The sequence below is a fragment of the Nerophis ophidion genome, linkage group LG12 (assembly GCF_033978795.1).
Source record: "Nerophis ophidion isolate RoL-2023_Sa linkage group LG12, RoL_Noph_v1.0, whole genome shotgun sequence".
NCBI lineage: Eukaryota > Metazoa > Chordata > Actinopteri > Syngnathiformes > Syngnathidae > Nerophis > Nerophis ophidion.
The window spans coordinates 38,793,004-38,810,066 of NC_084622.1; the positions used below are offsets into that span (position 1 = coordinate 38,793,004).

General features: G+C 40.2%; 1 protein-coding gene across 1 annotated transcript in view; it reads left to right on the forward strand.

The window, feature by feature from the left end:
* The first annotated feature begins 1,187 nt into the window (after positions 1–1,187).
* The window catches only part of man2a2 (mannosidase, alpha, class 2A, member 2), a 198,359-nt gene continuing 182,483 nt past the window's right edge, over positions 1,188–17,063 (forward strand). The window contains exons 1-10 of the mRNA XM_061917557.1: positions 1,188–1,345; positions 3,320–4,080; positions 4,172–4,429; positions 4,532–4,676; positions 7,010–7,181; positions 7,401–7,528; positions 10,097–10,270; positions 11,187–11,373; positions 16,365–16,542; positions 16,836–17,038. Coding sequence (XP_061773541.1) covers positions 3,949–4,080; positions 4,172–4,429; positions 4,532–4,676; positions 7,010–7,181; positions 7,401–7,528; positions 10,097–10,270; positions 11,187–11,373; positions 16,365–16,542; positions 16,836–17,038 — 1,577 coding nt within the window. The 5' untranslated portion in view covers positions 1,188–1,345; positions 3,320–3,948. The remainder of the gene's footprint in view (positions 1,346–3,319; positions 4,081–4,171; positions 4,430–4,531; positions 4,677–7,009; positions 7,182–7,400; positions 7,529–10,096; positions 10,271–11,186; positions 11,374–16,364; positions 16,543–16,835; positions 17,039–17,063) is intronic.

The window sequence follows — 17,063 nt, forward strand, 5'->3', positions numbered from 1 at the left end:
TACTGCCCCCCCAGCACACTACCATGTAGAACAGAACACTGGCAACCACAGACTGGTAGTACATCCACAGGAGTTTTTTGCAGATGGTGAAGGAGTGCAGTCTCCTGAGGAAGTACAGCCTGCTCTGTCCTTTCTTGTACTGGCGGTCCGTGTTAACAGTCCAGTCCAGCTTATTGTCCACCCAAACCCCGAGGTACTTGAATGAGTCCACGGTCTGTACCTCAACTCCCTCGATCACAATAGGTTGTGACCGTGGACTCGACCTCCCAAAGTCTTTATGGACTTTATGGAGGATGCCTGTTCGTGACTTTGTTTAACGTGGGGACACTGGTGCACAGACAGTCACCACACGATCCTTGACGCAAACGGGTCAGGGTCCAGTGGCATGGAGTCCAAGACGACTGGGGACCCTTTTCTGCTGCAGCCTTCCTCCGTCATTGCAGCCGGTGTGTTAGTTCTTAAATCTACCGTTTTCCGCCGGCTCCGCCGTTGAGGTCTTCACCGTATCCCTGGCTAGGAGGCAGTCAGGTACGAGGCCTTTGCCAAGGGCCATCTGGGGTAACAGTAGGAAAGGGGTTAACCTCCTAGTGCCCCAAGACCCCATAGAGGAGCCTCCACTGCCGGATGCACTTTAAAGTCATACCCAAGACACACACACACATACACACAAACACACACATGTGTTTGTCATTGTTGTTTAGTGTGGTTTCACTATATGACACAGGTTTATGACAGGGTTTCTGTTGTTCATACAGCCACCCTTAGTGTGACATGTATGCATGTTGACTAATTATGCACTTCATTCATTAAAAATAAAATTACATGACCATTATAGTGTAGTTATAATCAATTTTTGTGACATTATCTACCAAAGAATATTGTAATCAAACCCTTCAATATACATCTTATACACGTGTATTTACAAAAAAATAGGTATGAAAAGTTATCGTTTCATTCGTCGTTCTGCCCAACTACTTCGTATTAATGGGGTTGTCATAAAAATAACAATATTAAAAATCAATGCAACACACAGTCCTTCTAATGCCACAGTTGCATATTCCCTGGGGATCCACTCAATTGCTAAGCATTACAGTCGTTTAATGATTACGTGGCTTTGAGAATATTCAATAATCAGGGTTGACTTTTTTTCCTGGTACCGTTGAAGCTCTTGGCCAATCAGCGCTGGCTCCTCCCCCAAGCCTTTGCGGCGGTCTGAAAACGCCAACTAGCTGCCATGCTAGCTGCTAGGCTAACGGGCTGCTACAGGCAGGTGACAGTTAGCCGTCCTCCCCGTCGAAGGCAGCCCGAGGCGGACAACACAAGCAGGAGGAAGCACCATTGACAGGTAACGTCAGAATTCCAAATCAGTCCAGAAATGTCCCACAACAACGTCCGTGTTGTACGACTATAATATTAGCCTTGGCTATTTTTTGTTGTTGTCATGTAAGGTTATTGTCTAAACGTTCCTAAGTACCCACTTAAACGTCGCCTTTAATGTTATGCGTTTAATGGAAATAAAAGACGGGAAAGGCGTGTAATCCAGCAGACGGATGTAATGACTGCAGGTCACCAGCGTTATCTTGTTAAGACTGAAATAGATTGGTGAATTTTGGATTGTTTTTTTTGTTCGCCCGCTTCTGTACTATTAGAGCTTGACTGCTTATTCGGCTAAAGCAGTGTTTTTCAACCTTTTCTGAGCCAAGGCACATTTTCTGGGTTGAAAAAAAACGGAGGCACACCACCAGCAAAAATAATTAAAAAACGATACTCAGTTGACAGTAAAAAGTGGTTGTGGCAATTGTTGGATATGACTTTAAAGCATTAGCAAGCATACATGACTATAGCTCTTGTCTCAAAGTAGGTGTACTGTCACCACCTGTCACATCACTCCCTGACTTATTTGCACTTTTTTGCTCTTTTCTCGTGTGTAGTCTTTTACTTCTTGTTCTGCGCTCCTATTTTGCTCCTATTGTCATGTCATGTTCGGATGTACTTTGTGGACCCCGTCTTTGCTCCACACAGTAAGTCCACACAGACTTACTGTGTGGAGCAAAGACGGGGTCCACAAAGTACATCCGAACATGACATGACAATCAATAATGTCCACACAAAGAAGGATAAAAACACCTTTTATTAATGGTGGCTTTTCCTGTTATGTTTTTTTCCTGTAGCAGTTTCATGTCTTCCTTTGAGCGATATTCCCCGCATCTACTTTGTTTTAGCAATCAAGAATATTTCAGGTGTTTTTATCCTTCTTTGTGTGGACATTATTGATTGTCATGTCATGTTCGGATGTACTTTGTGGACGCCGTCTTTGCTCCACACAGTAAGTCTTTGCTGTCGTCCAGCATTCTGTTTTTGTTTACTTTGTAGCCAGTTTGGTTTTTAGTTTCGTTCTGCATAGCCTTCCCTAAGCTTCAATGCCTTTTTTTATCGGCACTCACCTCTTGTTTATTTTTTGTTCAAGCATTAGACACCTTTTTACCTTCACTGTGCCTCCCACTGTTTCCGACACCTAGAAAGCCATTCACCTGCTGCTACCTGCTGATATGTAAGCGTATTACACGGTTACTCTGCCAAGCTCTAGACATTAGCGACACTCAACCAAACACATCATTTGCAGACTATAATTACTGGTTCGCAAAAAATATTTTGAACCCAAATAGGTGGAATTAGATCATCTCCCACGGCACACCGGACTCTATCTCACGGCTGTGCCACAGCACAGCGGTTGAAAAACACTGGGCTAAAGCGTGCATAGTTTCGGTCAAATTTCGGTTCAAATATGTGTATTTTTAACAAAGTCCTCTCCAAATAGTAGCTGCCCCGTCAAGTTAAACCTTAACAGGAGTCGAGCTCATTGTCAATAAAGCCAACATGGATGTTCATAGGTTGTCATTGTTTACACAAACGACCGGGGAACTTTGCCTACACTGTCCAAAAACACTATCTATGTCTGATCGTTAAATGGCTTAGGGGCAATTATTTCATCTGCCTTTTGTACGTATAATGACATCTTGCTCAATTTTTGGACAATACATTTAAAAAAAAAAATCGAATACTGCATGTCAGTTTGCTGCACCTCTGTGGTTATGTTTAAATAGTGACAGCGCTGACTTGTGAGCGGATTATGCCTGTGTTGGATTTGTTCACAGTGGAGAAACATGAACACATTAGGAGCTTAAAAGGAAATACCCAACCCCCCCTTCTTCCTGATTGCTTTCTCTTTCTTATTGTATCTCTTATTTTTACCATGTCACATGTGGTTAACTGCAAATTGTTCCTGGCTTCTCTCATCTTTTTGATGTTTTTTTAACAGCTAAAGAAGACTCTCAGATGTGATGTCATTGTGGCTGCTGTCATCAAGCAAAAAGATCTGCCTATGCTGCTGTCCTAATTTTCTGGATCTACTATTTGGGAGTGTACTTTTTATTTTCTTGGGTAATTATGGAACTGGAAGGAGCATAAGAGGACAACATTGCAAAATCACTCGCTGCTGTTAGAGTGAGGACTAAACCAAAAAAAGATGCAGGCCCACTGAGAGGCACCACGTGCTACACGGACACCAAACTTCCTATCTGTATGGTGCTTTTTTTCTCTTTTCCTGTTTTCTGATAGTTTTGGAGGATTGAGCACAAGGGCTACTTTGAAGCAGGACACAGGTGTCTGTAGCCCGGCCGAAGCCCACAGACCGCTTGCCAGCTCACTTAATTCACGACATTTGGTGCCACTGCTCACTGAAGTGTGGTCACCAGTGCCATGAATGGGGGCTGGAGGACGCACCCGTGAGGAACCGAACCCTTGCAATTGACAACACTGATCACATTTCTAATGTTTTGCTCAGTGAGGACTTGTTTTCCATTTTGAGCTCTGTTTTTCATTGTGTTGGGGAAATAAGAGACCAGGACCTACTTTTACAAACTGGACAGAAGCTTGCTCCAGGGGAGGATGAAGCTAAGGAAACAGGTGACAGTGTGTGGCGGGGCCATCTTTTGTGTGGCTGTATTCTCACTCTATCTCATGTTGGACCGTGTCCAGCATGAACCTGCTCGACGACAAAATGGTGGAAATTTTCCAAGGGTAAGATAACCGTGAAGGTTATTTTGTGAGCTCATTCTGTTTTTCTGGCATATTTTATTATTTATCACCATGCTTTTTGTATGTGTCGTAGAGCCAAATTTCTGTCCTGCAGAATCGGATAGAACAGCTGGAGCAGCTGCTTGAAGAAAACCACCAAATCATCAGCCACATAAAAGACTCTGTCATGGAGCTCACAGACACAGGAGCAGTGTCTCCCAGCGGCCATCTGCCCTTCAGAAGTGCCAATGGCTCCTGGGTCCTTCCCTTTGACGGCCACCCTACTTTTCTTGCTGTAAAGCCCCAGGACTGCCAGTTCGCTGCAGATAGCCAAAGTCAGGCAGATGTTCAGGTGAGCCTGCAGTATGTTTGGCACTTCGATGGTCAAATGCTAGTCGCTCTGTTCAGTTTATGTGAAATACAAGATAATATTTTATTTTTTTCCTGTCAACAGATGTTGGATGTAAACTCTCTGCTAAAGTTTGACAACCCCGATGGTGGTGTGTGGAAACAGGGCTTTGACATCACCTACGATGCTGATGAGTGGGACAAAGAACCCTTGCAAGTGTTTGTGGTTCCACACTCACACAATGATCCAGGTAATGCTTGTTAAATTGTAACCCAGTGTTTACATAGGTAGTAGACCTTTTCTGAGTGTGCTTAATTAGTTACAGTATATCATATTTTTCCATACTCATGCCACAACCAACGTCTTTAGAATGAGGGTGACCTCACTCTTTACTTTAAGAAACTGTTTGCTACTGACTTACTGTAAAGTAACCGGTAAATGGTGCAAATGTAGATAATTAACTTCATTCTAAGATATACAGTGCTGTGTAGAATGTTAGGCCTCCACAGCCTTATTACTTTAGTGTGAAGTGAAGTGAATTATATTTATATAGCGCTTTTCTCTAGTGACTCAAAGTGCTTTACATAGTGCAACCCAATATCTAAGTTACATTTAAACCAGTGTGGGTGGCACTGGGAGCAGGTGGGTAAAGTGTCTTGCCCAAGGACACAACGACATTGACTAGGATGGCGGAAGCGGGAATCGAACCTGCAACCCTCAAGTTGCTGGCATGGCCGCTCTACCAACGGAGCTAAACCGCCTTTAAAGAGGATTTATGATGATTTTAATGTAAATTGAAAACACTTTCTTGTGGTGTACATGATAGCTTTGGTGTAAATTATGCGTACATTTTGCTCTACAGTCACTTTTGTAACCCGTTTATTGAGTCTATGTGTGATTGTGGAGATGTTCCTAGACTGGTAAACTTCATAAACATTATTAAAGATTCTCCCGGTCACTCAATGATCGAGCCAGAGTGTGCTAAAAAAAAAGCTATCAACGTCAGTGTTATGTGAATGCTAACATTAGTTGAAAATAATACTTTATCCTATATTTTGTGTTTCTTCATAGCCTGAAACATTTGACATAATGTCCAAATAAGAACACCGACCTCGCTGTGACAACTTTGAATATAGTTTAAAAAACTTGGATACAAATTATGAATAAATAATTATAATGAATAAACAACTACTAAAACAACATTTAAATAACAATTGCAACATAAACATTTAGTTTTTCAATTTTATGCTGTTTTAGTCCAGTTCATGACCTTTTACACTTATTTTACCACTGTAGAATGTGTGCTTTTTGTGAAAAAAATAAAAGCCAAAATTGTCACATTTATTTTTGCAATACATCTTGGGATAATGTTGACCAGATATTTCAGACAAAGCATAATTATGTAAATGTATCAATAAGTGCTTTTAATACATTACTCTTTTGTGAAGTACTTTTTTGAAGCATTTATTTTGTTTGTGCAGTCAGACCAGATGTGGTGCACTGCACTACTATTTTTAAGGGAGCAAGTGTGCTGTGCATTTTTTCTCAACTTGACGAGTAAAGAGGTGACGTCAGGCTGTTAAAAAAATAAAGAGAGCCTCTCAATTCCCGACTGCTGCCTTGTTTGTACATTGATGATGTTGTTCACAACAACACAAGCAGATGAGATGTGTTCTGGGTGTATAGATTGTTCTTGTTAGCTTTAGCTTTGTAGTTTTAGTCACTGTTTCTAGTGACCGTCTAGACATTGTTTAGTTCAGCTCGGGGCATTTGAGTGTTTCAGGGATAAATAAGCTCTACCAAACACATGTTTCATCTCCTCACAATGACAACATTTCGGTCACATTTCTGTCAATCTCCCTGATATTATTTTGCGCTCAACAGCGGATTCAGTTTCATTGGCAATTTATGTGACTCCGTCCGCGGTCATGCAAATGCAGAAATCCTATGCCTTATATTGAGTTTAGTGATTATTGATTAGGCATAGTAGCGCTGTGTCAAATAAAAAGTAACTTCTAGAAGACATGCTCTTTTTTTCACGTATTCCCTCATCATCTGTTTTACCGTCACAAGCTCCGTTTTTTATTAGTATTATATTTTCATAATCGTACAAAGTCATAATCTAAATTTGAAATTAAAATTGTATTAATTGTCCAGGCTTAGTATCCAACATTGTAACAACGTTTATAAATGAGAAAAGATGATATTCATTGTAGGTCCCCTTTTAATGACCTTATCTCAACAGTCAGTTGACATTTGAGGAATTCATAGATGCCAGCTTCAAACAGCCCACATTAAGTCATCTTACAGGTTGAAAAAAAGTAATTGCTTTATAATTTAAATGTAAGACAGGTTTTTTATAGACATGAGCCAATACATCTTTGCAATATTTTGAACCCCGAGTGTATAGAAAGCCTGGCTCTGCGAAATGACTTTCTGGCAAGAACTCGACTTAAATAAAACACGAGGCTTATTTTTGATCGTTTGCAGAAGTTTTTCCCTCTGTGACCTTCATAACTGCTTTTTTGTCTTGGTAGCAGATAGGTCGGGACTTGAATCTGACAACAACAATTTTCTTTTTAGGTTGGGTTAAAACTTTTGACAAGTACTTCACAGACCAGACACAGCAGATATTAAACAACATGGTGGTAAAGCTTGCTGAGGATCCTCGCAGGAAGTTTATCTGGTCGGAGATTTCCTTCTTCGCAAAGTGGTGGGAAAGCGCTGATGCACAAAAGCAGGAGGCTGCGCGCAAGTAAGTCACAGTTCATTATAGTGCACAATTTTTCAATCCTGCACAGCCAAAATGGCTGCGCTGCTTTGTGACTGCGGTACAGTGTTTTACACAATGGCTCATATGCACGAGTAAATTGTGGACGCTCTGGGAATAGCGTGTTGTCTCAAGATAATGAAAGTCTTGCACTTCACGGTGGGATTATTCTCACCTCCTTTCCTTAATCCTCCCTGACAACAGGCTGATCCTCGGAGGACAGCTAGAGATTGTGACAGGAGGCTGGGTGATGACTGATGAAGCCAATGTTCACTACTTCGCCATGATAGACCAGCTCATTGAGGGACACCAGTGGCTTGAAAGAAACCTAGGTACCCAGTAGATAAGGAATTATTTATTTGATGCCTTTTATAGGGATTTCTGGGAGAATATGTCTGCTGTGTCACTAAGGATGGGAATTGATAAGATTTTTCCGGTTCCGATTCCACTTTCGATTCTGCTTAACGACTCGGTTCTTTATCGGATGTCTTATTGATTCTTATTTGGAAAAAATAACAAAAAGGTGAATTACCGTCAATATTGTTTAGTTTAGCACTAACATGTCCTTGCAAAGCCAACGGAGAGGTCTTGAGAGGCAAAGATACAAAAACAACTTTTGAAAATGAATAATTGAAATATCATTCTGTAGAATTTAACAAAATAAAATGTGTGGAAATTACCCAAGAATGTAACATTTAGTCAAACATTTTCAAAACTTTTAGGAAATCTTTTATTTCCCTAGAAAATGTATTGGTGAAACTCAAAATATTAGAATTATTTGATTAGATTTACAAGGTGAAACGATCATATACATCACATGCAACTGAAGATATTCCAAGCCTTCTTTAGATATATTTTTTCTGATTATGTTTTACAGTTTATGATAACCTTGATTTGAAAATCTCATAAAATGTGGGGTCTTCAAAAACTGTAAGCTAGGATCATCAAAATAATAATAAATAAAAGCTTGACATATCTCACTTTTCATGACTTAATATTACATATTGGTGTCACGTTTTAAGTTGAATTGCTGACATGGATGGAAGTTAACTCAATATTTGAATTGAGTTTCACCTGAATATTGGAAATGACTAACTGAAAATGTGGTTGCAGGAAAACATGCAACTTTTCTTTGACTACTGTTAAACATTCTCCTCTTGAAATTCAGGTGCACTGTCGCTAAGGCTTGCAACCTTTTGGCCACAAACTTAGTCACTGTTTGTCTGTCCTGTGTGTTCGCTTTGCTGTCACGGTAAATCTAAATGAGATGGCATGCATTTTAATTGCGCAAATAATAGCGCTAACAGGCAGTTAGTACCTGTTGTATTTGCGCCAGATAGCTGGGATGAAATCGGTGTCGTTCAGAAAGGCAACTTTCATTTATAGTTATTGCATGCTGTGTTCAAATGTTTTAGCATATTGCTCGTATGTCTTACTCTTGATGAAATACAAATCTTGCAATTATTCCAAGTAGCACTGTCGTAATCATTTCTTAAAACATTTAGCCAGACTTTAGAGCGTTTGTTCTGTCCAGGCAGCGGCATTTTGCTGTCTGCCGTCACTACACACTATGCGTAATATCATTCCCAACCACCTGCATTGATAAGGGAATCGCTTGAAAAATAGGAATCGATACACCGGTAACCGTTTCTGAACAAGAACCAGTTTTTGATTCCCATCCCTGTATGTCACTAACTGGTAAGACTAATGAACATTCTAATGCCCCAAACTAACTCATTGCTGCATGCCCGAGTCTCTGAGGGAATGTAAGTCCACATTCAGACTTTAGCTCAAGGGCCGCATGAAGGAAAATCTATTCCCACGCAGGGCGGACTGGTAAAATTGTGGCATAATAATTTAAAAATAAGGACAACTTCAGATTCTATTCTTTGTCTAACTTTCAAAAAAAGTTTCAAAAACACTGTTAAGAACATACTGAACTTAGACTTTGTCTCAGTGTTTTTAGAAAACCATTAAACTTTAAGCACTTCTTCTTGTTTAGCATTCTAACGTTAGTAGTTTTTTCAAAATCTTTGGAAAAGCAACCGATTGTTTCCACAAACCGCCGCATTGGTGAAATCCGCAAACTGCCACAACACATTCATTTGTCATCATTCAAATATTACAATTATAAAAAAACATGGTGTAGCTGAGCTAGGCTCCAGCGACCCCAAAAGGGACAAGCGGTAGAAAATGGATGGATGGATGGATGGATGGATGGATGGTGTCAGTTATCAAAATGACACCATAACTTTGTGATGTGGCTTTTGTTAACAGAGCCTGCCCGAACTTAAGACTTCGTTTTAATTCTTCCACCTTCTGTAGCCTTTGTTCCGTTTCCAGATTCTTGTCTTTGTCTTTGTGTTTCCTAGATGTTTAATAGTGGCTTTTTGGATTATATTCTTTCCATTACAACCACACTTTCTCCGCACAGAAGACACACAGGTTTGCCTTTTACCTCCGTGAATATGTACTCTGCCTCTCACCTGACTTGAAACCCCCTGTTGTCACCGTCCACCTTCCGTTTAGCCATTATTGGGGGGGTGGGTTGCTGAAAGTTGACATCTGCCCTGAATGCTGATGAATAATGAAACCGAGGCCCACTTGCGTCGCTGCAGTGAGTTCTCAGTTCTCAGGCTACCGTTGCGCTGTGGGGAATGGAGTAATGGTGCATGCAAAACAGCAGCAGGCAGCTGTGGCCTGCGGGCCGGCCCGGTTTTAATACTAATCAGATATCATCACAGGGGTCATAAATAATTAATTAGCGGGCCGTATGGGGTCCGTGGGCTTTGACTTTGACACCTAGGGTTTAGCTCCTCAACAGGCAGTGATGCCTATGCAACATTTCTAACAGGAACAGTATTTTCATCCTAATATATTTTACCCTTGTTCTATTATAGGTACAACTCCACGCAGTGGGTGGGCAATAGATCCTTTTGGTCACAGCTCCACTATGGCTTATGTGTTGAAAAAGGCCAACCTGACAAGTATGCTCATACAGAGGGTCCACTACTCGGTCAAAAAGCATTTTGCTGCCACTCGCAATCTGGAGTTTATGTGGCGGCAGAACTGGGGTAAGTAAAAAGCAGCCAGCTCACCTGCTGCAAGAGGTTGTCTACCTTTTCTGCCATCGTAATGGCCTTTAATATTTCAGGGATTGTCAGTTCAGTAGATGATTATAAACATGCTCTGCTAGTGTTTGGCTGTTCCACTTTGAAGGATTGAATTTTCTTGTGGTCTGCAAGTTTTTTTTATCTTTTAGTCAGTGGTGAGTCAATATGTCCTTTTGTAATCGTTTTAGTCCGGTTTAACCAGATGTAATGCCGTCATGAGTCAATATGTCCTTTTGTAATCGTTTTAGTCCAGTTTAACCAGATTTAATGCCCTCATGTTGACAGAGTTACTGCCCTGTTTCTAAAACGACCACACTAAGTTTAAATTGTAGCCAAATCTTTTTCCCTAAGATATGTCTAAAGAACATTTTTTCTTTTCAGAATTTTTGCCCATTTGTTTTGTTTACTTTTTCAATAAATGCTGAAGTGGTGTAACAGTTTTGAATTGGCTTCACTGCGGTAGGAGATATTGAACACTTTTCTTTTCTCCTTAGACCTATCAACCAATTTTTTTACTTTTTATGTATCAAAATGTGTTTTTTTTACATAAAAAAAGCCCTCTCGACATAAAACCACCTACGTTGTCACATTTACAAGTATCCAACTTAAAAAATGCGATGTGGTGAGGGACGACTGCATTACAACACTCACTTGGCTGCAATAGATCAATTAGCCCCAAGCGGGTTTTACACAAGTACTAATTAAAGGCTGAAATGCTGCCTAAAACAAAATTTTGTTAAAGTCCACAAACATTTTTGGTAAAATTTAATCCTGGTAATCTGTTTAATATGTGCTTGTCACTAACCTTTTGCTTCTGCTTGGGAGGTTTTTGTACTCTTCTGCCTAGTTAATCTCTTAATGTGTACCATGTTTACAGACACTGGATCCAGTTCAGACATATTTTGCCACATGATGCCCTTCTATAGCTACGACGTCCCTCATACCTGCGGGCCTGACCCAAAGATCTGCTGCCAGTTTGACTTCAAGAGGCTACCAGGTGGACGGATCAATTGTCCATGGAAGATTCCACCTAAAGCTGTGGTGGAGGCAAATTTAGCAGAACGGTAAGATGCTAGAAAAAAATACAACATGGGGGATTGATGATTAAGGAACTAAATAATTGTTTGTTTTAAGACATTTGCCTTGTTTGATAGTATATTTGTTACGCCTACTTGGTATATCAAAGCGCAATCAAAATTTTAGTTAGTGTGACTTTTATTATCTAAATCAATTGTAAGAAATGCTTCATTTCAGAGAAAAATGGATTCTGTTAATTTCCCGGACTGTTGCAGTCTGCATGAACACATGCCCATTATCCAAATTTTTACTTTCACTAAGGATAGCTGGCAGAAAGAGAGCGCACAGGGTGAAAACGTTTATATTAAGCAGATTTTAGCAGACATGGATAGATTTTTTAGAGTACACGCATCTTAATAAATTACAATATCTTTCAAAGTTTTATAATTTCAGGAGTTCACTTCAGACTAGGAAATAAAGGCTCAGGAATGTTTTGCCTTTGCTGATGTACAGGGTTAACCTGGTAATAATTTACCGTATTGAACTTTATTTTTTATTTTTTTCTCTTGTCTTGTCTCTTGTCTTGTCTTCTCTACTCAGGCAAATCATATAGTTGATGTACAGTAGATGCCCATATCCGCTGTACAGATTTACTTTACAAAAGAGAAGTGTGCGATACTTCTCTTGTTGCCTTATTTGTATTTGAATTTATTAAATGAATTGATATTATTATTATTTGGTGCAGCCGGGCCGGATTAGGAGGGCATAGAAAGAGGGAAAAAAAGGAAGACAGGAGGGGGAAATTGCGGGAACATAGGGGGACAAGACAGAGAGACAACAACAGAACAGCATCAGCGAATAAGATATGTACAAATATGACTGCAAAAGTGATAGCGAAGAAGATACAGAAATGACAATGAACATGAATACACTACAAATGGAGCAATATAAATACCAATAGAAATAGCACAAATTATTATCAACAATACAATTGTTTCAAATGCAACAATACATATATGTAATGATAACTTGGAATACAAAAAGCAGATAAATGGAGGGGAAGAAGGCGAAGTGAACTGTATTAACCTTGTTGATTGTTATAGTAACAATAGGTTAGGCTTTGTCAATGTGTCATGTGTTACCCAGTTTTCCATAGGGCAATATTGTTAATATGTGTGATGAAGCGGGATTACATGAATGAGTGTGTTGTACAGTGAATGCGCGTGTGGATGTACAAACTTTGAGTGTGTAAGTATGTGGGAGCGTAGGTACCTATGTGCAAGTATGTACATAAACTATATTGCCAAAAGTATTTGGCCACCTGCCTTGACTCACATATGAAGTTGAATTGCTATCCTATTCCTAACCCATAGGGTTTAATATGATGTCGGTCCAACTTTTGCAGCTAATACAGCTTCAACTCTTCTGGGAACGCTGTCCACAAGGTTGCGGAGTGTGTTTATAGGAATTTTCGACCATTCTTGCAGAAGCACATTGGTGAGGTCAGACCCTGATGTTGGTGGAGAAGCCTGGCTCTCAGTCTCCGTTTTAATTCATCCCAAAGGTGTTCTATCGGGTGCAGGTCAGGACTCTGTGCAGGCCAGTCAAGTTCACCCACACCAGACTGTCATCTATGTCTTTATGGACCTTGCTTTGTGCACTGGTGCACAGTCATGTTGGAAGAGAAAGGGGCCCGCTCCAAACTGTTCCCACAAGGTTGGGAGCATGGTATGGTCCAAAATGTTTTGGTATCCTGGCGCATTCAAAATGCCTTTTACTGGAACTAAGGTGCCAATCCCAACTTCTGAAAAGCAACCCCAAACCATAAGTCATCCTCTCTGTCAGTTTACATGGCCTACCACTTAGTGGCTGAGTTGTTGTTCCCAAACTCTTCACGTTTCTCATAATAAAGTCGACACTTGACTTTGGAATATTTAGGAGCAAGGAAATTTCACGACTGAAATTGTTGCATAGGTGGCATCCTATGACAGTTTCACACTGGAAATCACTGAGAGCGGCCCATTCTTTCAAAAATGTGAAAGAATGCCTGAGTGCTTGATTTTATACACTTGTGGCCGGGACAAGTGATTAGGACACTTGATTCTCATAATTTGGATGAGTGGCCAAATACTTTTGGCAATATACTGAAAGTATGAATAATTGTGTGTATGAGACTATATACAGTCGCGATCAAAAGTTTACATACACTTGTAAAGAACATAATGTCATGGCTGTCTTGAGTTTCCAATAATTTCTATAACTCTTATTTTTTTGTGATAAAGTGATTGGAGCCCATACTTGTTGGTCACAAAAAACATTCATGAAGTTTGGTTCTTTTATGAATTTATTATGGGCCGACTGAAAATGTGACTAAATCTGCTAGGTCAAAAGTATACTGTACATACAGCTATGTTAATATTTGGTTACATGTCCCTTGCTAGGTAAGGCGCTTTTGGTAGCCATCCACAATCGTCTGGCAAACTTCTGGTAGAACTTTTGACCACTCTTTGACAAAATTGGTGCAGTTCGGCTAAATTTGTTGGTTTTATGACATTGACTTGTTTCTTCAGCATTGTCCACACATTTAAGTCAGGACTTTGGGAAGGCTATTCTAAAACCTTAATTCTAGCCTGATTTAGTCATTCTTTTACCACTTTTGACGTGGGTTTGGGATCATTGTCCTGTTGGAACAACCCAACTGCGCCCAAGACCCAACGTCCAGGCTGATGATTTTAGGTTGTCCTCAAGAATTTGGAGGTAATCCTCCTTTTTCATTGTCCCATTTACTCTGTAAAGCTCCAGTTCCATTGACAGTAAAACAGGTACAGAGCATAATACTACCACCACCATGCTTGTAAGTTTGGTGTTCCTGGGTTTGAACGCCTCACCTTTTCTCCTCCAAACATATTGCTGGGTATTATGACCGAACAGCTAAATTTTTGTTTCATCTGTCATCACATGGAGAAAGATAAGACCTTCTGGAGGAAAGTTCTGTGGTCGGATGAAACAAAAAATGAGCTGTTTGGCCACAATACCCAGCAATATGTTTGGAGGAGAAACGTTGAGGCCTTTAATCCCAGGAACATTCCTGGTCCCTTTGCAGAAAAACAGCCCCAAAACATAGTATTTCCACCCTCATGCTTCACAGTAGGTGTGGTGTTCTTTGGATGCAACTCAGAATTCCTTCTCCTCCAAACATGACAAGTTGAGTTTTTAACAAGTTCTATTTTGGTTTCATCTGACCATTTGCCATTCTCTCAATATTCTAATGGATCATCCAGATGCTCTCTAGCAAACTTTAGACGGGCCTGGACATATTCTGGCTTAAGCAGGGGGACACGTCTGGCACTGCAGGATTTTAGTCCCTGGTGGCGCACTGTGTTACTGATGGTACCCTTTGTTACTTTGATCCCAGCTCTCTGCAGGTTATTCGGTAGTTTCCCTTGTGTGAGTCTGGGATTTGTGCTCACCTTTCTTGTGATCATTTTGACCCCACACTGTGAGATCTTGCGAGCAGCCCCAGATCAAAGTAGATTAACAGTGTTTTTTTATGTCTTCCATTTTGTAATAATTGCTCCCACAGTTGATGTCTTCACACCAAGCTGCTTACCTGATGCATATGCAGTCTTCCCTGCCTGTTGCAGGTCCACAATTTTGTTTCTGGTGTCTTTTGACACCTTTGGTTTTGGCCATAGTTTGGAGTGTGTCTGTCTGAGGTTGTAGACAGGTGTATTTTATACTGATAACGAGGCCAAACGGGTGCCATTAATACAGGTAACTAGGGGAGGACAGTGGAGCCTCTTAAAGAAGAAGTTACATGTCTGTGAAAGCCAGAAATCTTGCTTTGTTTGTAGGTGACCAAATACTAATTTTACAGAGGATTTACCAATTAATTAATTAAAAAAAACTACAATGTGATTTTTGTGGATTCTTTCCCCCCATTCTGTCTGTAATAGTTGAAGTCTACCTATGATGAAAATTAAAGACCTCATCTTTTTAAGTGGGAGAACTGACTAAATAATTTTTTGCCCCACTGTATGTCTAAAGGTAAAATAGGTTATTGGTTGGCACCGATTAATTTTTACACCCCTAATATATACTTACATTATGTATATAAAACCTTAATAGGGTTGTTTTGATGTTTTTTAAGGGTTTTATAGGCAGAATTGAGAGGCTCCTGTAGGCTCCATTGTAAGCAAACTTTTGATCGCGTTTATTTAATAGTTAGAATGCATAAAAATATAATGTCCATTGTAATGTCCCTCATAATGATTGTGAACAATTGGCAAAATTTCAAAGAAAGTGCAATTTGTCCCCTTTAAAAAGAACCACCACCACCCTGGTGTGCCAATCCAGAGGCACTGCTCCCGATGTCCAAGCAATAATAATTCTTATACTAAAATCGTATAAATAATGTATTAAATCGATAGATAAACATAACTTTTACAGTTACTGAAGTCTCTTGATGAGGAGCAGGGACGAAAGAGCCACACGGACAACTTTATTTTTAGTTTTTTACAACCATACTTAATAAAAGAGTACAGTCAGAAATATGCAGTGCCCTTAAACATCTCTTCTGTGCAGTGTGCACACTCCTACAGTACCTAACAAGAGGAAGAAAGGAGACTGATGCTGAGCTGCATTTTATCAACCACAAAAAACACCCACACACACACACGATGACGATTATTAATTTGAACTCCATCTGCAGTGTCCCAACTTAAAAATAATCACAATCGATTCCCCAAAGTCATCTATTCGTGGGATTCTTTGTTTTGGCACTCATTTCCGCGAAATTATACCGGTGCATACGGAAACTCCATTAGCAATGTTTGGCCTTATGCTACTCGAGACGATGCACGAAAACGGAAACATACAGGTGTATTTTTAGCAATATTTTTCCTGTAAAACCGAGGTACTACCGTAGTAAAACAGGTGCTACCTATTGTTATCTTGCTCTTTCAAGGTCGTAGTTATTTCCTAAAAAGCTGCTGTTGAATGCTGGGCATCTGCTTGAATTTGTTTTTCTCTAATCCAGGGCACAACTAATCCTCGATCAATATCGGAAAAAGTCCAAACTTTTCCGAAGCAAGGTGCTTCTCATCCCCCTGGGGGATGACTTCCGCTATGACAAGGCCCTGGAGTGGGACCAGCAGTACACAAACTATCAAAACCTCTTTGACTACATGAATTCTCACACTGAGATGCACGTCAAGGTGAGAAGTTGAACTGTCACCGACATTTCTATTTATTTATTGTTTTGCATGCTTCGTAACTTTAGCTGAATATTTGAGTGTGCAATCTTTTTGGTGGGTAATCTAATCATGCGGGTGTATTACTATAGGTAATACACCCGAGGGAACAAATAATCTGTCAAAGTTTTGTGGTCCATCCTATGCAAGGAGAATTTTTTTTATCCATACTCAAGTTCTTTTTATTCTATTCTGTGGCTGCTTAAGGTATTTTCCTTTGTTTTAACATTAATTTTTATTTTTGCCTGCTCCCACAGGCTCAGTTTGGTACTCTCACAGACTACTTTAGTGCCCTCTACAAATCATATGGGTTGGCGCATGGATCACGACCTGCAGACTTTCCTGTGCTTAGTGGAGATTTCTTTGCCTATGCGGACCGTGAAGACCATTACTGGACTGGCTATTTTACATCCCGCCCCTTTTATAAGAGTTTGGACCGTGTTATTGAGTCCCACCTCAGGTAGGGCAGCTTTATTCACACTTCA